Below are 21,433 nucleotides of genomic sequence, written 5' to 3' on the forward strand. Positions count from 1 at the left end.
CCACGGGGAGCCAGCCTGCCCGCCCTCAGCTAGCAGCCGCGTCCGCTCGCTCCTACCTTGCCTCAAGATGCCCGCTCGGGTTCGTCCTGTGGGGGCGGGAGCGGGGCTCCTGGGAGGGGGCGCTGGGAGGCGCGGGGACCCGGGCCGCCTCCGCACAGCGGCAGCAGCTGCTGTTTGTAAACACGTCCCACGTGCGCTCGCCCTGCCCCATTCGCAGCCTGCTCCCGGGACCGGAGGATAAGCCGCTTGCTCACCAGCCCTCAAAGGGTGCGACTTTTATTACCCCTGGGAGAGGAGAAAGCCTCACCCGCTGAGCCCGACCACCGGGAGAAGCGCCAAGACAGGGCGAGCTCGTTCCGCCCCCTGGTGGCTGGTAACGAAGTCTGCAGTCCGGGGCAGGCGGGCTATTAGCGGAATCCGCGCGGCGTCCGGAGTCGCCGCCTCGGAGGGCCCCGCCCCCTCCCGTCCGCTCGGCGGAGTCCCCGCCCCGGGACGCGCGCGCTCGCCCGCGCAGGCCCCGCCCCCTCGCGACACAACGTTCCTGCGGGGGCGCGCGCGTGTTCCCTAATCCCCCGCCTTCCGGCTCCGGCGGCGACGCTCGCCCCTCGCTGCAGCCGCGCCGCCGGGGTCAGCCTCCCTCGGGAGACTCCATTTGCTCTTAGTGCGGAGTGGCCGCCGTGCAGGCGGGCTGAGAGTGATGCCCTCGGCTGGCGGACAGACGTCCCCAGCGCCCCGGGGCCGCTCGCTCGCTGGCTGGCTGCGGCGGTGACCCCGGTCGCCGGCTTCCTCGGCAAACCCGGGCTCCCTCCGCGGGGGTGAGGACGTCCGGCGCTCCAGAGCTCGCCCAGCGGGGCGAGGCCCTCGCTAGCACGGCTTCTCTCTGACCTCTTAACCTCAGGAGGTAGGCTATTCCGGTCCCGCTCCCTGTCACCCCAGATAACGCCTGAAAGCATTATTTGTCGTATTTAGCAGTCACTTTCATAGAGGCGTTAATTTTCTCATCATAGTTGCAGGATATATGTGGGTAATGCCACAGACCCTGATGTTGAAAAAAAAAATGTTTTTGGTGTTTTCCTTTAGGTTTCGGAAGCTCCGAGTGCCTGTACAGCCCCCACAGGAACTACTGTTGGCTCATCGAGGATCCTCTCTCACCAGGATTATTGTAACATCCTCTTCACCGAGTCCTCCACCCCATAGCCTCTACCTTGGGTCCTGATTTCCACCAATGAAGTTTTTTGATATTTTCTTTAATCATGTGATATCACCTCTTGTTCACCTTTCTCCTTTCCAGTTGCCAAACCCATTTGGTATAAGTTTGTGTCGCGTCCAAGTACAGTTTTCTGCTTGTCCACTCTCACCTGGCATTTGCGCCACTCACTTCTGTCCAGCTCGCCTTACCTTGCTTGCCTATGATTTCCATAAGCACTCGTACCTGTGTGACTTATAGCAGTCCTTACCTAGAGCAGACAGCATTCCATACAGTCACTGCCTGACCAAGACAACGTAGTCAGGGGGTGAGTCCCATTATATTTTCCTGTATGTCAAATTTGCAAGTCCTCTCTTGACTTAAACTTTATTCGCTAGCGCCTTTCCCAAAATGCTAAGCACAGAACTTTACCCACAATGATAGCAAGAGTTAAGTATGCAGAAGGACTGTGTTAGAGACTTTGCTAGTACATATTGGTTCAGCGTCTAACCTGCAGTAAGATTGCAGTTCATTAAAAGACCTTAAACTAAGTGAAGAGGAAGAAAGATAGAAGATAGGGTTAATCGGAGCTCGTCCTTATTGTAGGAACCTTGCAACTTTTAAAACAGCAGTGAAGAGAGTTATGTAGACCTTATCTGGAAATTGGCCATCATGCTATTTACCTAGGTCCTAGGGGGCAGAGGAGGGATCTTCGGACCTCACTATAATTTCAAGTTATATATAACTTAAAATGTCAAATTATATTTGAATAAAATAACTTATATTGTATTCAAATATAAGTTAATTATCTTGTTTTAGTGATTGCCTAAAATAATAGACACTTAAAATGTTGGGGAAACGTAAGCGTGTGGTATTAACAATTAAGGACAAGCTTGACATTATTAAGAAACTTGAGGAAGGCATCTCTTTCAAAAAACTTTCTGTGGTATATGGAATTGGTGAATCCACAGTTCGTGATATTAAAAAGAACAAAGAAAGGATTATAAGCTATGCAAACAATTCAGATCCTACAAGTGGGGTATCCAAACGTAAGTCTATGAAGTCATCAACGTATGAGGAACTTGATAGAGTTATGATAGAGTGGTTTAACCAACAGAAAACAGATGGGATTCCAGTGTCTGGAACGATTTGTGCAAAACAAGCCAAGTTCTTTTTTGATGCTTTGGGGATGGAAGGTGATTTTAATGCATCATCTGGGTGGCTAACACGATTTAAGCAGCGCCATGGTATTCCTAAGGCTGCTGGTAAAGGAACAAAATTAAAAGGAGATGAAACTGCTGCCAGTGAATTTTGTGGTAACTTTCAGGAATTTGTTGAAAGAGAAAATTTACAACCAGAGCAAATTTATGGTGCTGATCAAACTGGATTGTTCTGGAAATGTCTGCCATCGAGGACATTAGTTCTTGAAACTGAGCAAAGTACTTCTGGGTATAGGTCAAGCAGAGAGAGAATCATTATTATGTGTTGTGCAAATGCCACTGGTTTACACAAACTTAATCTTTGTGTTGTGGGAAAAGCAAAAAAACCCCGTGCATTCAAAGGAACTGACCTTTCAAACCTTCCTGTCACTTATTTCAGTCAAAAAGGTGCATGGATAGAACAGTCTGTTTTCAGACAGTGGTTTGACAAATACTTTGTGCCACAGGTACAGAAGCATTTGAAATCCAAGGGACTTCTAGAAAAAGCAGTGCTTCTTTTAGATTTCCCCCCACCACATCCAAATGAAGAAGTGTTGAGTTCAGATGATGGTAGAATAATTGTGAAATATTTGCCACCGAATGTCACCAGTTTAATTCAACCAATGAGTCAGGGAGTTCTAGCCACTGTAAAAAGATACTACCGAGTGGGACTTCTCCAGAAATACATGGATGAAGGAATTGACCCAAAAATGTTTTGGAAGAACTTAACAGTGTTGGATGCAATTTATGAAGTATCAAGAGCTTGGAACATGGTAAAATCAAGTACCATAACCAAAGCATGGAAAAAACTTTTCCCAAGCAATGAAGGGAATTCAGGAATGAACATTGAGGAAGGAGCCATTTTAGCAGCTAACTTAGCAACCCTCTTACAGAATACAGAAGACTGTGAACACGCTGACATTGAGAATATCGATCAATGGTTTGACACTCGGAGCAATGACTCAAGCTGTCAGGTGCTAACTGACAGTGAAGGTGCTGAGGACCAGGGCAGAGCTACTGAGCGTAAGACTCCCGGTAAGACTAGAAAAACAGAACTAAATCCAGAGAAGCATATTAGCCATAAAGCTGCACTTGAATGGACTGAAAATTTACTGGGTTATCTAGAACAACAAGATGACATGCTTCTATCTGACAAATTGGTATTACGGAGGCTTCGGACCATAATAAGAAGAAAACAGAAGATCCAAAATAATAAAAGTTATTAATAGTGCTCTTAAGAGTTTCAGTGTATTTGCATCCTTGTAACTGTTTATCTGCAGTGGAACTTACCTTGTTTGAAGTGCTGTGGATTCCAAAGCCAAATACGTTTTATAGATGATTTTAGGATTAGATGCCATTTTGGATTACTTAAATTGCATCTGTTAATGTTGACTCTAGTAATTGAGCATTGACATGTAACTTGTCTATTCTTTCTAATCTGTATTATGCTAATTAGATCACAAGGTACCTGAGGCCAGGGATCTTGTGTCTGTTTTGTGCCTGAATTTCAATGTGTCTAATAAATGACCATGCACAATATAGGCACTCAATAAATCTTACTTAAATTGAAGTTTTATGACTTTCTGTGAACTTCAGCTTCCACATTGAAATATGTTGGGGGTAGGTTTTCATTTCCACTTTTCCGAGGCTGAAAATCTTAGAAAAGCTCAACAAAGATTGTGCTTGAAGTGAAAGGTTGTGCACTATGATTGTAGAGAACTAAAGGAAAATAAAAGACTTAAATATGGCATATCTGTACTAACAATATTTCGACAATCAGCAATTCAGATTGGCCATCTTTGAGTATAGAGAAGGAAAAGGAAATAAGGTTAAAATGTACCCAGGGAAAGTGTTCACTTATTCCATCTGATAATAGGGAGGTTCCTTCATAGTTGTAGAAAGAATGCCATCCCTGTTCCAGGAAGATAGGTTTCAGTTCCCAAACCATTGCAATTAGAAGAGGTAAGGGTTAAATTTTATTATCTGTCATTTTGATTCTTTTCAGATATGTCACTAGTTTTTCGCCTTAATAGGCTGTTCGACATTTATGTAACACTTTAAAGCTTACAAGCATGTAATTTGCTTTCATATAGCATATTTTTCTTTTAAAACTAATATTGAGAATAACCTGCCTTTTGTCATAGGGGTGTTGGCTGTGACCCTTAATGATGAGGAGGAGAGGGATCACCCCCTTTCCACCTCCATAAAATATATATACAATCTATGGAACCAGCACATGAACAGTGGACTAACGATAAGCATAACATGAGAGAGGCACTGTAAAAGAGCACAGACTGCCATGTGATCATGGGCAAATTACTTTACCCCCCCCACCTGTAAAGTAGGAATAATAACCTGCTTCAGAGAGTTTTTGTGAGGAGTAAATGAGTTAATATATGAATTTTCAGTACTGTGGGTTTAGAACAGAGTCTGGCTCAGAATAACACTCTTGAGTGTTAGCTACTGTTACTGCATTGCAGAAACTGTGTTTCAGACGTATGCCAAACAGAGCCAGTGTGTGACTTAAAGTTATGTTGCTGCATTAGGAAAACCTTTCCAAGGGAAGTAAGATATAAAGAAATACAAGTAATTAGTTTCAGCTGAAATACAATAATTTATTTCAATGAAAACATGGGATAATCCAATTTAAAAATCATTTACTGACCATCTGCTGGTAGGCATAGTGAGGTATGCAGGATGTTTAAGACACCTTAGGTTGAATTATAATTGGAAATGAGAATGGAATTGTAATTTCTTTGCTTCAGGCCTGTTAGCACATTGCTAATAAAATAAATAGAAGTTCGTTTTGTTCATAGAAGAAAATCTGTATTACTAATATTGGCATAATTCACTGAAGTCATAAAATACTTTTCAAGTAGGGAAGATAGCAGTAAGCAAGACACTGGGAATATTTTATCAAACTGAAGTAATACAGGCTCAGTAGAAAATAAATGAGCAAAGGAAATGTCACAGGAGGCCCTGGTTGTAGTAATTGGGCCTAGCTGTATACCATATAGGGAGTTTGTCATTTGATTTGAAGGGCTTTCAGAGCTCTTATCTGCCAATTTTTTCTTCATGAGGCTATCAGTAGGCACTCAGAATTCTGCTTTTTGAGCTGAGACTGGGTTCTAGAATGCCTTTTGCAGAAGACCTTAAAGAAAGCCTGTCTTTTAGAGAATTCATAAATCATTATTAGCACACCTTCCTTAGTCTACACAATTAATTTCACGTGCCTAATAGGCCTGAGGAAGTGGGACTCTGCACAGATAAGTCCTGAGGCTATTTGGCTCCTTCCTGGAGACCAAGGGATTCTGAAACTTGGTAATGGTAATAACTTACATTTGAATACTGCTTGGCATTTTCTCAAACTCCCTTCAATCGTGACATTGAAATTGTTTAATCTTGTGTTTTATCATAAACACTAATGAAATGGTTCATTCTAATTCCATAATTCATTTTAATATAAAAATATTTTCCCCCTTTCAGGTATCATAATATATTAGATCCTCCAGGAAGACACATCATGGTTATCTTGGTTAATCACATGCCCTTTGTATGTACCCTGGTTTGAAAAGCATAGACGTGTTCTCATTTGGCTTTGTGCAGCTTAAAGAAGGTATCCACAAATTCTGACTATTGGTTACTATCTATAAAAGTGCACATTTTTTAGAGGACTTGAGAGACTAGCAGAACTCAGACCAAATGAGGGAAGTGTTTGGCAACAAGAGCGTATATTTTTTAAATTGCATAGTGGGAATATTTACTATTTTATAATCTAATTTCAGAGTAATACAGTGGTTGACTAGAAAACTTTGAATGCTCGATAAATGTAGTATAACAGAGTTGGCAGGGCTCAAGTCAGTAGACATGTTCAATTTGAGCTGAATTACAGGATTATAATAGGTATCGATCTGGGATTATTTTTGCTTTCAATGTACTTTAGTCTAAACTGTACAGTGACTTCATCATGAATTTTCCAGATTTACGAAGGATCATGGTGGACCAAATGACATGAAGCAGGACACAGAGCTACTCGGGTCCCAGGCTTTGCCTTCAGTGCTCTGACCAGACCCACACAAAGTACTAGAAATCAAAGTGAGGATCTGCACTCCAAATTTAGCCCTCCTCAGGAGGCCTATGTCTACTTATTACCTTTATATTTTCAAAAGTTAACCCTTTCTTAAATAGGTATTTTACATCCTAAGCAATAATGTCTGCAAAATCACAGGTCTTGTGTGCCAATTTTGGTCTTTCTAATTGAAGTTAAAATAAATATAAAACAATTATTTTTTTAAAAACTTGCCCTCTGTAACCTAAAGTCATCTTGCATACCTCATCTGCACACTTTGAGAAACAGTAGCGAATCATTAATAGGGTTGTAGAGGCTAACAGGTTGGAGTGCAAACACCAGCATCTCTGCTCTGTCCCTAGATATACTTGGCAGCTTTCTGGACCGCTTCAGTTTCTTCATATGTAAAAAGGTGGAAGGTTAAATAGGCATGCTCCAGGCATTCATAAACAGCTATTAAACAACCCCACAGCTGTTGAGAACCTCTGGTCTCCAGACTTGGCCTGGAGAATTCTCTTATGGTGACTGTGCAGACCTCCGGAAGACCCAAAGATCCCTGTTGAGGTCCAGGGCACTGACCTTCTCTAGGAATGCTGGCTGACGTGTGCATAAGGGAGAGGCCAGTGCTGAGTCTCCCAGCCCCCTAGGACTACAGTGTGTGCTATCCAGTCAAAACAAAACAGGTGGGGCCTGCCACAGCCTGGGATAACAGGGCTCAAAGAGAAATGGGTTTTACCAAGCAGCCAAAGGCAGACTTGTGAAAGATAGCTTGTGTACTGTAAGCAGAAGTGCACACTGCCCATGCAAATACAAAGGGAAAATGGAGGAGCAGATTTGGACCCAGACATGAAGCTGCAGCAGCCTTACCCACCATCAAACTGATAGTCCAAGTGCCACTGGGCCTGGTTTGTCCAGCAACGACCGAGTTTACACCTGTCATTTCAGAGTAAGTGCTCTAGTTCCCTTTTCACTCTCAGGTGTCCCATCTTAGGAGAGGTATCAGACAGTATCCCTACAAATGAGGATACTAAAGGCTAGAGAAGGGAGATGATCTGCCCATGGTCACAGTAACCAGGGGGCCAAGAAGGGAGTAGAAGTTTGAGGCAGTATGGCCTACTGGTCGAAGATATGTGCTCCTTCCAGTGAGTCTCTGTGGACTGGTCTGCAATCCCCAATCCCACTTTATCTTGGGGGTCCTGCATGGTATCTGCCTCCTCAACACAGCCAAGAATCCTTATTGAAAGTCTCTCTCCCAGAGGACAAGGAATGCACCCAGTTCGTGTGCTGAATGCTATGTGCCAGGCACAATGCTGAGTATTTTGCAAATCAACATCTATTTTGTGATACTCAACACCAATCCTGTGAAGTATCTGTTTCAAAGGAAGACCTCAGAGGGAGCTGGCAGAGACCCAATCAAACATCCCCATTGAGATGAGCTCTCAGCCCTGGCAAGAAGCTGTGACTGTCTATCCCCCAGGGGCATCCAGGCTGCAGGAATCCATGAGGCACTCAGCCAGGGCCTTCCTTAAAACCACTTTAGCATCCAGAAATGTGCTGGGTGTGCATAATCCCAAAGAATGCTTCCACCAGCATTATTCCCCAGGGAGACAAATGTCATTGTAAATCCATCAGGCTCAGGAAATCCTTGCATGAAGCTCCATGCAACTGACAGGCACAATCCTCATGAGGGGCATCTTTTTAATTCCCTTCTGACCAAAAGAAAATCAGGCCTGTGTTGCTGGGTGGATCCAGCAATGTCTCCACCGAGGCCACCAACACATCCTTTCTGCATGGAAATCCACTTGAGGGGTGCTGGGACCCTGTCCCCTGCTCCTGGCTTCTCTTTATTCCTCATCCAGGCCAGCCCACATGCCCATGTCAAGAACATACTTGATTGGCATAATTAGGAAGTTAGAAACAAAAGGTGTTATAAGTGCATAAGGAAATCTATAAGGCATACTGTCTTCCACATTTGTGGTCAACCTAAAGATGGATATGAACATATTTAGTGAAGCTCCTTTATGGTAGTTTAGGTGTGATTTATCAATAACCGTAGATCTCTGAACATAGATCTTTGGGGATTTTTATTTTCATAGTGATTCTTTAAGAGATTATCAGCTATTACCACTATTACTAATTAAATCACAGGGAAATGTATTTCAGAGTTATAATACAGATATTAAAGAAATCAGTGAGACTGGAACATCTGATTTTTTCTTTTTTAAGTTACAAGAAGAAATTGACCTTGAAACGGCCTTAACCTGTGAAGTAACTTTTACTAAAAGTGCCTTTGTTCTCTGGGGGAATCTTAGCTGAACGTGTAACGTCTAGTTTCTTCTAAGACCAACAAAAATGATGCTTAATTCTTTCCTACATTTCAGAATATGTTGATCTTCTGGAATTTATTTACAAAGAAAACACAATTACCATTGAACTTAAAAAAAAAAAGTTAACTCAGAAAGGCTGTTTTTCCTCATCTATTGAAGCAGTTAATCTTTTTTGCAAGTCATATAACAGAATAAAGCTTTAAAGATTTTTTTTTCTTAATAAGAAATGTTTGTTTGAGGTTATGCACATAACCTCACTTGGTGTGTTAATTTAAGATGACAGAACGCAGAATTTTTTTTTAATTTCCTTTTTGGCCTTAAAAAATTAAATTGGATGTTGAATTCAATAGGAGTTTTGGTAATCTATGTGATCTAACACAAACTAACATACTTTAAGCTATTTCAATATAATAATCACAACAGTGTAGTTATTTTTTTAAAAATTATTGTTAATTGTGGGATAATATCTAGGGATAGCATTTCCATGCTCTGTTAATCAGCTTTTTGGGCCATTTGCTAATTTACCTTAATATTTGAATGCCTTAGTGTCCCCTCAGTGTATTAGTGAGATATTTTACCTAGAGCATATAAAATACTTAAATTGCTTTTCTATAAAAAATTGAGAATGCATGGGTTTTTCCACACTCTACAAATATTCAGTACTGTAAATTAGACTCATCAGTTAAATTTGCACAGTATATAATAAAAACACTTCTACCATGAGAAAAAAACTGCATTTCATTCATTCTAAAGATAAGCATGTGTTCACATTTTAATACCTGTGAAATTGGGACACTTCTTACAACCAATAGTATCTTACAATTATAATTGACAGCATTTTTATCTTTCTTAATGATATATAAAATAATGATCTTTTAGAGTCTGTGAAATATGATTTTAAAAAATGTTTGTGTAAATCTTGCCTTCCTTTAAAAAATATAGCTAAAAGTAATGGTGTACACAAAAATTTTCCATCCGGTTGATTTATATTTGTTAAGGCATAATTATATATGCATATTACATATGAATATGCAAAAGTTAGATATCTCTTTTTAAAAGATAATCTGTCTTCAGAGATTTTATTTCCTAACACTATTAATTGCTCACACACATACATGTGTTTTACTAATTTAGGAGAAAAGGTAAGGTAATCCAAACTAAATTACTGAAAATCTGTTTTTGAATGACAAACTGCTTTCTTTCTTTTAAATATATAAAATAAATTGAAGAGCTAACAAAGTATAGCCAAATAGTGGTTTTACTGACCATACTTTTAATGATTTGTGTGCGAATTAATTGTAGTGAGAAGTTTCTAGATTTTTTCAAGAATAGCTTGTTTTCCTTGTTTATATGTTCCATCCATATAACATACCATAATGGGTTTTTGGTTTTTTTTTTTTTTTGTATACTTTATTCCGATTTCTTTAGTTTTAATCCGATATCCTTTTCCTTTTCCAGGTTCCCATCCAGGATACCACATTACATTTAGTCATCATATCTCCTTAGGCTCCTCTTGGCTGTAACAGTTTCTCAGAATTTCCTTGTTTTTGATGACCTTGAGAGTTTTGAGGAGTACTTCTCAGGTATTTTTTAGAATGTCCCTTGTACCATAAATTTGTGTGTGTATGTGCATGTGTGTGTGTGTGTGTGTGTGTGTGTGTGTGTGTGTGTGTGCATTTCTTGCCCGCTTTAACACAAAGCAGAATGTGAAAGTGCTATTATTAAAAATACATAAAGTATGAGAGAAAGATAAGTTTTAATGAGGATCAGGGATGACTTCTCATCACAAGTAGGTTTTAAGTTTTCCCTTGAAGAAATTAGTTGTGTATGTGGTAGGATGGGGAGTATAGCATGAACACAGGGAGTGCAAGTCATGCTATAGAAACAAACCAATATTGCAACTTGAAGTTTTATTAAAAATGTAATTAGAAGTAACCATGTGAAGTTTGGTAGGGGCCTGAGGGTTTTTTCCCTTCTGACACCAAAATACATTGTGTCTTTTCCAACACCACTTCTTCAACCCTGACATTAACTAGGTGTCCTACAACTCTGATACTAACTACCTGGAATTAGCATCAGACTCCACAGATTTAAGGGCTCAGTCCCAAAAGGCTGCCTTCATTTCAGACGCCAGTTGCAAGGATCAGGTCCCCAGGTTAGTCAGAGGTTCTCCCATCCCCCTCCTTCCCTGCTTCAGGTTCAATAATTTCCTCAAATGATTCACAGAACTCAAGAAAATGCTGTACTTACTATTAACGTTTATTGTTAAGGACACAGATGAGAGCCAAATGAAGAGATACATAGGGTAATTTCTGGAAGGGTCCTAAGTGCGGGTTGTGTCCCTCTGGAGTTGGGGTGTACCCCCCTTCCAGCACCTGGGTGTATTCACCAACTCAGAAGCTCCCCAAATCCCGTTGCTTAGGGTTTTAGGGTTTTTTTTTATGGAGGTTTCATCTTCTAGCCATGATTGATTATATCCTTGACCATTGATCACTGACTCAGTCTCCAGCCCCTTTTTCTTCCCCAGAGGTTGTGGGGTGGGGCTGAAAGTTCCAAGCTTTCAATCTACACTTGGTCTTTCTGGAGACCAGTCCCATCCTGAAGTTCCCTAGAGGACTGCCAAGAGTCACCTCATTAGAACAAAAGATGCTCCTATCACCTTTTATCACTCAGGAAACTAAGCGTTTCAGAAGCTTTGTGCCAAGAACCAGGAACAAAGACCAAGTATCTTAATGTACCACAGAGCCAAATTGTAGAGAACATTGTCAAACAGAGGTTTGGGGACCTTTTTATGTATAAGTTTTTAAATAAGAATAATTAAATAGTCAAATATAAATTTGAAGAAAAGTTATACAGTAGAGAGAAAGAGGAAGGGAGCAAAGCTATAGGTCGAGAAACCACGCAGGAGCTAACCTGGCTGTCCAGCAAAGAAAGAATGAAGGTATCATCGAGTGTAGTAAGAGTGTTTATAGAAAGAAGAGGGTGAGCAGTAATGACATGGAATTTCACAGCTGACCTAATGTTGGAGTGCAACAAGGAAGGAGTCAAGGATAATTCTGAGGCACAGAATTGAGAATCTTGGTAGGATAGTGATAGTGATTCAAATCACCTACTATTGCATTCAGATCCCTGGGAGTACTGCACAAGGAATGCTCCTGCCAGGTGTTACATAACCTTTTTTAGAGTGACTCAGAATCCCTTGGGGCCTCCTTGTTTCTTGAAATTTGGGTGAAATTATCTTGTAGTTCCCCTTTACACACTCAGCATGCCCTGTGAAAGTTCCATAGTCCTCCTATGGTTTGCTGTGTTTTTAGAGGGAACTGTTAATTTGCCCTTCTTTACAACTTGTGTGACTTCTTCCTTGATTCACAGTGACCCCACATGACCCCATAGTTTGATTTCTGTGTCTGACGTGCACAAATGTTATTTTCTTTATTGTTCCTTGACTGAATTCAGCTTTTTTACAAGCCCCTATTTCTACTGATAATAAAAGAAAAAACAAGTAAAAAATAATTTGATCTTGACCAGCCACTTCTGATTTCAGACTTACTGTCTTTCAAGTAAATATTTAATTTGATACTCAAATGGTCAATTCAAAATTTAAACTCTATGTGATGGTGCCTCATCTCTCAAGGGTTTTTCCTCCCTCCCTTATCCCCAGGATGCCATCGAGACTCAGAGGAAAGATTGTGTAGCTTTTGACCTCAGGGAAGATGCCTCTGGTACATGTCTTTTCTAGCTTCTCTGGTTTAAGGGTAGCTCTTTCCATTGACTTGTTAGACATTGACCCTCTGTCCTTGTCACATCTGCAATGCAGTATGTAAGGCTAGTGTATCTTATGGTCTGTTGTCTCAACAAGGACCATGCCAGTGAGAAGAGCTCTAACTTGATCCCCAACTTGGCATTCAGACTAAGCCACATGTCCCATTTGGGCCTTCTCTTTGGCTCTTTGCCCTGTTGCCTGTAGTGTATTGCCTCTCCTTTCCACACTGGCATCTCCCAACAGCCAGTAGCTCTCAAAACTTAGGTACTTTCCGTCTCCCACTAGGACATGCAAGAGCTTCTTTCTGGATCTCCTCCATGCTACACATAGGCATAGGTGAACTGCTGGTATAAAAAACATTACTGTGTGTACTTTAATGTTGCCGTGTGTTGAGACCGTTCCCACCACCCTTGTTTCCAAACTTGATGGGTTCCAAACTTAGACCCATGCTTACAGAGCCCTGCTCTGGCCCTCTTCTGGTAGTATCTTTATCCACAGGGTGAAGGCTTTGCAGAATTAAAGGGGGTGTATCCACCAGGATACTGCACCACTCCCCCTCCTTAAAGACCAGGCTCTCGGTACTCTGGAACCTGGAATTCTTTACCCAAATAGCTTCCACCTACTTTGTGGACCCACAAAGACCTCTTCTTGAATCCATCCTACTGAGGGCAGTCATAGCACTTGATCCCCTTCAGTTCTTAGTCTTACAAACTTACATTTTGTAGCTTCTTAGAATCACACATCTTTTTTGTTTTTTTCTTTCTTCCTTTCTCAACTGTGTAGACCTCAAGGCCCAAGTGGTGGGTAAGGGTGACTTTATGGGGGAGTATAGACAGGGCTTGTATACGCAAACTGGGGTGTTCAGATACACATGCACACGGGTCTCCTGAGTGGGAAAAGAAAGGCAGGTTGTGTCACTTTCTCACTTGAAACTCCAAAAAGTTCAGAAACTAAAAATTTGAACCTGATCTTCTAGGGCATTATGATGGTATATTCATAAGGAAGGAGAATAGAACTTGATTTATAACTTAACTATTTAGGCATATGATACAAGGCCTGCGTTTTTAATCTTTCCCAAGTCTAGAAATACTACGCATGTTCCTGATTAACGCAGGAGAGTCTGTGAGACACTCTTTTCCAACATTTTGAGCAGGAAGCTAGAAATAGTTCCCTTTGCTCTGCACCTTTCTATCTATAGTCACTATTCCTTGTTCTTTGGGATACAACTCTGAATGGGTAGACCTATGGCTCAGTCCCACATTCATATCTAAACTATTTGGCTCTTCTTTCTTTCTCTTTAGGTCAAGAAACATTTTTTTTTCCAAATTAGTACTCTATAGGTAGAAACTGTCAGAGAGGAAAAACTTTTTTCTGTCCTCTTCGATTAACTGCCTGGGAGTCTGTGAATTTAACAAAGGACAAATTAACAGAAAAAAAAAGGCATACAATTTTTATTAATGTTTATGTGCATAGGAGTTCACAGAAAAGAAGTGAAACCAAAATAGTGGTTAGACTCAGGAGTATGTATGATTTTAATAAAGGAAAGGGAGTTTGGGATTCAAGGTGTGAAAAATGGTGGGGAAGTGACTAGGAAATAAATGAGGGAAACTAATGGGAGATAAGGGATTTTTTTAGTAAGGGTTGTTCATGCAGACTCCTCTCAGTTCTGACTCTCTGTCTCCAGGGATAAGAGTTGCTCTCCTCTTCCCAGTATGGAAGATGGAGGACACCTTCACCGTGGAAATTTATATGCTGCTGCTGTGGTTTGAATGTTCCCCCAAGCTCCTGTTGAAGCTGATCCCCCTTGTAACAGTGTTAAGAGGGTGGGAAATCCAACTATGGACTATGCCCACATAAATGAATTAATCCATGAATAGTTAGTAGATAAATGGGTTATCAAGGGAGTCACACTGGTGGCTATATAAGGAAGAGAAGAGAGCTTGTTAATGCTCTAGCCCTGTTACCATGCGATTCCCTCTGTCGCCTTCAGACTCTGTAGAGTTCCCCTGAGAAGACCCTCACCACTTCCCAGTCTCCAGAACTATAAGAAATACATTTAATTTTCTTACCAGTTCCAGGTATTCAGTTATAAGTGGCAGTAAATGGACTACTACATCTGCTTTTAGTCAGACAAGAGGAGGACAGAGAATTCCTGCTTCTGTTGATTCTCAATTGCCTTGAGCTAAAAATTTTGTGCCAATGTGGCATGTTTTGGGGTGGCTTATCTGAGCCCCTTCAGTCTTTAGTCCTCCAAAATTCAGTTTCTTAGAATCACAGTTTTTTTTTCCTTTCCTTTCTCAACTTGCCTGGTTCTTGCGAGTGAAAACCTTGCTTTCTGTACTGACTCTATGCACTTTTTTTTTTATTAAGTCTATTTTGAAAGTGAAAGCTAACCAATAACTTCTTTGTTCTCAGCTTTATTTGTGTTTCCTCTGAAGCGATGAAGCTATAGGACGAGAATTACTGAGAATAAAAAGTGTGTTGGATTTTATTTTTAAGACAGTATTCTGCATTTTTACTCCAGAAAAAATTATCCCACATTTTGTGAATTTGGGTCTCCAAGGAAAGATCTTTGAGAGCGTAGAGGCTTCTTTCATCTCCGGGAGAATCCCTATCCCTTGTTCTTTCTCACTACCTCTCTTTCAGCAGGACAAATTCCTCTCTTCATCTCATGTACATCGATTTAGCAATCAACTTTTAATGCTTGAGCAAGAACATTTGTGTCTCACCCTCCACCCCAGGTGGCTTAGAAAATATTTTTTTCCTTGACAAAGACAGTCATCTTAATTCTTATAGAGCCAGCTGTTAAAAGAAACTTGTTCTCTACTTCCTTATATCTGTCTGCTCTCCTGTCTCAGTGAATAGAGAAGGCTTCAGGGCTTCATGGTGTTGGATACACTGGTTCAGAATTGTTGAAAGACAAGAAAAGGGTCCACTTTACCTCTCTTATCATCTAAGTAGCATTGTGAGTGAAAATGTCATCAGGCAAAGATTCCCCTGTGTGCTTTTTAACTTCTGAATAAAATGTTTCTTGCAGGCACAGAAAAAGACAAACACTCTGAACATCTCTTCAAAATAAGTAGATCTGTGAACCATTTCAAAAAGGATGGAAAGTATTTCTTTTAATTCCAGTACAGCTGATGCTGGATTGAGAAATGCAGTAAACACTAATTTAGACCATTGATTTCTTCAAGGAAGTAGATATGAAAGAAGTTAGATTGTCTCCCAGATCTTCCCCTAACTCACAGATACAGAAGTCAGAAAATGGGACTGCGCCTTTGGAGGCAGCAAGACATAGGCCCATTCTCCCCCAACTAGGACCACTTTGTCAGTGTGTGTGTGACTAGTGCAGTTGCACAGGGCCCACTGCTCATAAGGGCCTCACGCTTGAGGTTTAAGGCTCTGTAGCCAACATCTGAAATTCTTAATAATTTTATCTTTAAATTAGTGTTTTGTAAGTGAAGTCTGATGGGGCAATGGAGCACACAGTGGGAGCTTGCAGCTTAGGTGTATGTGGTCCCTCATCCTGTTGCCTCCCAGGACAAGTTCTAGGCTGCCAACTCCCGAACCTTTTGCATCCAGATCCTGCCCAACTTCTCTCTCCACTCCTGCCAGCTTCCTCCACTGGTGGGGGCCTGGGCACAAATTCAAGGAGGTTGGGGTTGGGCATGTTGCCCAGTGGCATATTGGGTAAGGCATGGCAGAAGCTATCCTGCCGCTGGCTGACAGTGCTGTAGTGTGTTAGGCAGGCAAGTTGGCTGGGGTGAGCCTCTCACCTACCCGCAATCCAGGTACCAAGTACCTCCGGACAGGTTGCAATCCCTTGGCAGTCTTCCTGTCACCATGGGTTGGGAAGGGAAGATTGATTTCCCAACCCCCAGCAAGGACAAGGTGCATTGGTTTGAGGGAAGGTTGTGGGGTGGGCCCCAGGTACCTGTGAGGGTCTATGCTCACTTGAGGGTGTGTGCCATTAAATAGCAAATAAAACAGCATGACAGGTCCACAGAGAGACAGCAGAAGAAAGAGAAATAGTTTGGTGTCTTGTTTTGTTTTTGTTGTATCTTTAACAACACTTTTATTTCCTGCATTTTGAGCAAGAGTCCCCATGTTCATTTTGCATTGGGCCCTGCAAATTAAGTATCCAACCCTTCCCTCCACTATTTCACATCCTGTATTCAGGGATTATAAGGCTCAATATACAAGACTATAGGGAATAAAGAGGAATCAATACAGGTATATGGCCTTCTTAGAGCACTGAGAACAATATATTTGCAGGGTGATATTAATCATTTTTGTACATTACAGTTGCAGGCTACCTCAGGTTTTTAAAAATAAATTCCTTTGCAGCAAGTGAGGACATAAGAGATCTCACTTCATTCCAACACAGTTACACTACACACTGGCTTAGGAATATTCACAGCCACCTCCGATTCAGGTCTAGATATGAAAGAGGGAGTCTGGGAGGACCCAAGTGGACAGCGAGATGGATGAAGATACTATATATACCCTTCAACTGACAAATAAATGCCATACTTTGATACCTCTGTGCTGGGGGGATAAAAGGATACATTATATGAAAATTACTAAGTTCAGAATAAGAACATGTCAGTGGCAGTGATTTTGTTTTTGAAACAAAAGCAACCCTTAGAAAATATGCACTTGTCTTTAGTAAAATGTGAAAATATATAGACTTTTGAAAGAGGACCAAAGATACACATTTGACAGACTGAGACGGTGAGTTAACCAAAATGAGCAATTTTCCAGGAAAGTAAAAATATAGTATTAGAATTAAAGTCATCACTGGAGATTGTAAAGAGCAGAATTGACATTTTATAATATTAAATCACTTATTTTCATAATAAACTCGAGACATTTTCCCATAATTCAGAAAAGAAGGTCACAGAATGAAAGTGATGAGATGACGGAAAGACCCAAACTCTGAATTTGCAATAATAAAAATTAAATTCCATCATATGCTCGAGCTGAAAATAGGAGTAGGAAACTGGAGTATTGACTACTGATTACTGAATAGCAGGAAATATTAGTGGAGAGAGATTGTACATTTAAAACTATCAAAACAGGGCTGGCCAGTTAGCTCAGCTGGATAGAGCGTGGTGTTAATAATACCAAGGTCCTGGGATCGATCCTTGTACCAGCTAGCTGCCCAAAACAAATAAATACGTCCAGTCAGAAAAAGTTACACACACACACACAAAATCAGTTTGTCTTAAGGTTTCTTTCAAGCTAAAAGTGCTAAAAGAAATTGAACATATGATTTTAAGGGAAAAGAGCTGGAAGGAAATGATTCAATATTCACCCCCCAAAATCATCCTCTATTATGCAAGAGTTTAGCAATTGACCATATCACCCATGTCATCTATATCAAATTAAAAAAAAACAAAAAGCAAACAAAAAATCCCAAAGATAAGTTGACTAGTAGATTCAAAATTAAAAATAAAAGAATCTGTTAGCCCTGTAAAAGATAGGTGATTAGCTTTGAAATCACTTAAATATAGATGTCTAAATAATTGTAAATTCTGTACAGCTATAAAACTTATAAAATATATAAATAAGAAATGCAAACTATGAAAATATAAGGAAAATAATTTTTAAAGAAGCAGCTCTAAAAATATAAGGCACGATGATGCTTTAGCAATATTGTCTGAGTATAGAAATCCCAGATTATATTAAGACAGACCCAGAATGAACTGGAAAAATAAAAGCATGATAATGTTTTTAATGAAAATAGTGAGAATATAATTAGTTAGCCTAATTTTTTAGGATTAACTCAAAGAAAAGTGACGTTTATGTGTTTACAAGGCATATATCTGAAACAAAAGGTCACAGAACATTTTAAAGTAAAGAACAAACAAACTGAAAGTTAGGAATGGCAATATCCTAACCAAGTAGAATTTTGGGCAAAAAGCAAGTTGGACAAAAGTGGTTATCTTTTATATTAATGATAGGCAAAAAAATAATAATAGAGCTGCGTTATAAATAACACAACACATAGGGATAAAGTAAAAATTAGTAGTCATACAAGGATAAATTGATAGTGTTAAATTAACCTTAATAAAAAACAGAGAGAGGCTCTGTAAAAGAAAAATAAGTTTAATTGGGAATACAACATTGAAATAGGAATACGCCTACCATAGTAAACTATGTGCATATTCAGGGAGGTAAAAAAAGACAAAGGATTTTAAAGGAAAAATGATGGAGGATCACACAATTGTTTTGGGATAATTATCTTACCAAGATAACAAGGTGTCAGTCCAGGGTTGGACAGACAGTTGCTGGGCAGATGTCTTTGCTGAAGTATTTTTTATGTAAGGTTGCAATGGGTTTTGTGCAGGGCTGTGGTTTTGCAGAGTCCTTTGTGATAATTTTTATCCGGGATTTGTGCATGAGAATCCTCCCTTTATGGCCTTCCCCAGCTCTATTTTGTCAAGTTTTTTTTTTTTTTTTTTAACCATAAGTGACTCCATTTTGATTGACAACTTTCACAATAGAAACACAAAGATAATGGAATTATTTAACATAGTCTGTCTTTGACAGATCAAGAAGATAAAAAAAATGAAGGTAGTTCAAAAAGTTTGTGGAGAAATAAAAGATAATATGAATCTTTCCGCAAACTTTTGAAGACCACTTGTAAATGATAAAGAGTACTTGAAGAATAAACACAGCAAGGTCATAAATCTTAACTCATACCACAATTTGGACATATGAAGGGAAATGTAATTTCCTTATTTTGTCTATGACTAATCTGGCTTCCTAGGAGCCAACATTCTGGTTTGTAATTGGGGGAAGAAATGTAAATATCTAACCTCTCTTCAACCTTAGAACACTCTGATGATTTATATAGCCCTTCTTGGGTGGTGTTCAGCTTCTCCAATAAAATTGTTTGGTGTTTCAAATGGCTCATCCATTCCCCTAGTTTTCTCCTCAAGGTAGCATGTGAGTGTACGGAAAAGGAGTAAACTGCTTTCTCAACCTCTCAGCATTGCCATGAAGGCAAAATCCTCAGGTTCAGGTGCTGTCCTTGAACTCTCTGTCTTCTCTGGTTTTTAGAGCAATGTCTGTGGTCTTCCTGGTTGTATACTTGCCCTGCTGACCTTTACCCTTAAAGACTGAGCCTGGTCTCTGTAGTGGGTTGGCATCTCACTGCCTGGGTCATGGGCCTTTAGTGACTGCTAGATGATGCAGCCTCACCTTAGCTCTTGTTGGTGCTGTAAGTCCCATTTGACTCCATCTAGACTACAGCCCTTCAAACAGACCTGCCCATTGTATCCTTTGGTCATGGCAAATCCTCTCTAGCAAGTTTCCTGACCTCATCTAATTCTGTGATCCAAGGTAGTTTGGGGAAGCTAAACAGCGTGGTCTTCCTCTGTCTGCCAATTCTAGGTGTTAAAAAAGTTAATTGAGAGGCTGTGAAACTGAAACAGCTCCGGCATTCTGGGTTCCTAGATAAGCAAACTGAAGGCCAAATCAGAGTAATTTAACGAATCAGAAACTGCCAACTAGCCTGTAACTAGGGACTCTCCCTTTACCACTCAAATAGTTTCTTTGTCTTGCTTCCACAAACACCTTATAAAAATTTCCTTTTTGTGCCCCCTTGGGGGAGCCCACACTGTAGTGATTTGGTGCTGCTTGATTCATGAGTTACTGACTGCTCAAATAAACTCATTAAAATTTTATTGTGCCTAAGTTTATCTGTTAACATAGGTCAGTATGTCAGGAATCAACTAGCCAAATGACCAATTCACTAAATTTAATAAATTTACTTATTTACCAGAAACTTATTTCATTGCCCTTCTTCTAAAGGTTTCTGCAAAAACTTTTGAAGGTATCTATAAAGTTTTAGTAGACAGACTATTTTATCTTCATAGAATTTTAAGGATTAAACAATTTGTTGAAACCTAAGGGTAACAGAGTGGTTTAGTGCATATATTAAATAATCAGGAAAGTTTATTTCAACAACATCTTTAGCATTTTTAGGACTTAGGGTCAATTTTCTCTTATTCTTTCGAATTTCATACTTATAGTAAATAAATATCATTTAGAGTACTATTAAAATACAGCTCATTTAGCAAAAGCTTATACTTTTTCACTTTAATAAATTCTATTTTGCAATGCACACTATAAATATGAACAGAATTACTTCAAAAATCATAGTATTCCTTTAAGGGTTTCTTATGAAAGTCAAGGCATTGTGGATTAAAACAAGCACAAAATTCTATGTTGTGATTTGTGGGGGATAGGAACACAGATTATGAAAATGCTAGCCTTTGTCAATTGCCAGAATGATACTTGGCACAAAAAAAGAGCCATCTACCTAGTAAATGCTGGTGAAACGGTTGCTGTGCTATGAGCTTTTATGACATTACACAGAACATTGGAATTCAACCAATATGTTCAGGGGTTTATAAACAACTGATGATTAGGAGCAATGGACTAAAATTGACTAAAAGAGAAAAAAAGGTTGGAGCCGGATATACAGATTTGAAACTCAGCCACATTGAGTTGTTAGTTTAAATCTTGAAATTGGACATGATCACTGAAGAAGAATGTAAGAAGTAAAAATGCCAAGAATGGAACTTTTAACATAATTAAGGAGATGACCAAGACAGATAACAGGACTAATTGGAAGGGAGAAAGGAGGAGGAATATACATAAGAAAATATGGAGAGGAAAAGTAGACACCAAAGAGAGCCTAGGAAAAAAAACTGGAGAATGAGAAGACACGCATAAGCAGAGAAGCAAAAGTGTAAATGTTTGAAGAAGTAAGAATAAGAGAGTGAGATTGAAATGAAGAGAGAGATGAGCAGGACCCTGTTCTTGAGGGAGAAGCTTGGAGAAGGAGGAGGCTGGAACACACTCCTCAAAGTCTTT

General features: G+C 40.0%; 1 protein-coding gene across 1 annotated transcript; it reads left to right on the forward strand.

The window, feature by feature from the left end:
• Positions 1–598: 598 nt before the first annotated feature.
• On the forward strand, positions 599–3,955 carry TIGD2 (tigger transposable element derived 2). The gene is made up of 2 exons (XM_063108161.1): positions 599–901; positions 1,081–3,955. The coding sequence occupies exon 2, from the start codon at positions 2,034–2,036 to the stop codon at positions 3,609–3,611; it is 1,578 nt and encodes a 525-aa protein (XP_062964231.1). The 5' UTR covers positions 599–901; positions 1,081–2,033; the 3' UTR covers positions 3,612–3,955.
• Positions 3,956–21,433: the final 17,478 nt, after the last annotated feature.

This window comes from Cynocephalus volans, chromosome 9 (genome assembly GCF_027409185.1).
Source record: "Cynocephalus volans isolate mCynVol1 chromosome 9, mCynVol1.pri, whole genome shotgun sequence".
NCBI classification, from domain to species: Eukaryota; Metazoa; Chordata; class Mammalia; order Dermoptera; family Cynocephalidae; genus Cynocephalus; species Cynocephalus volans.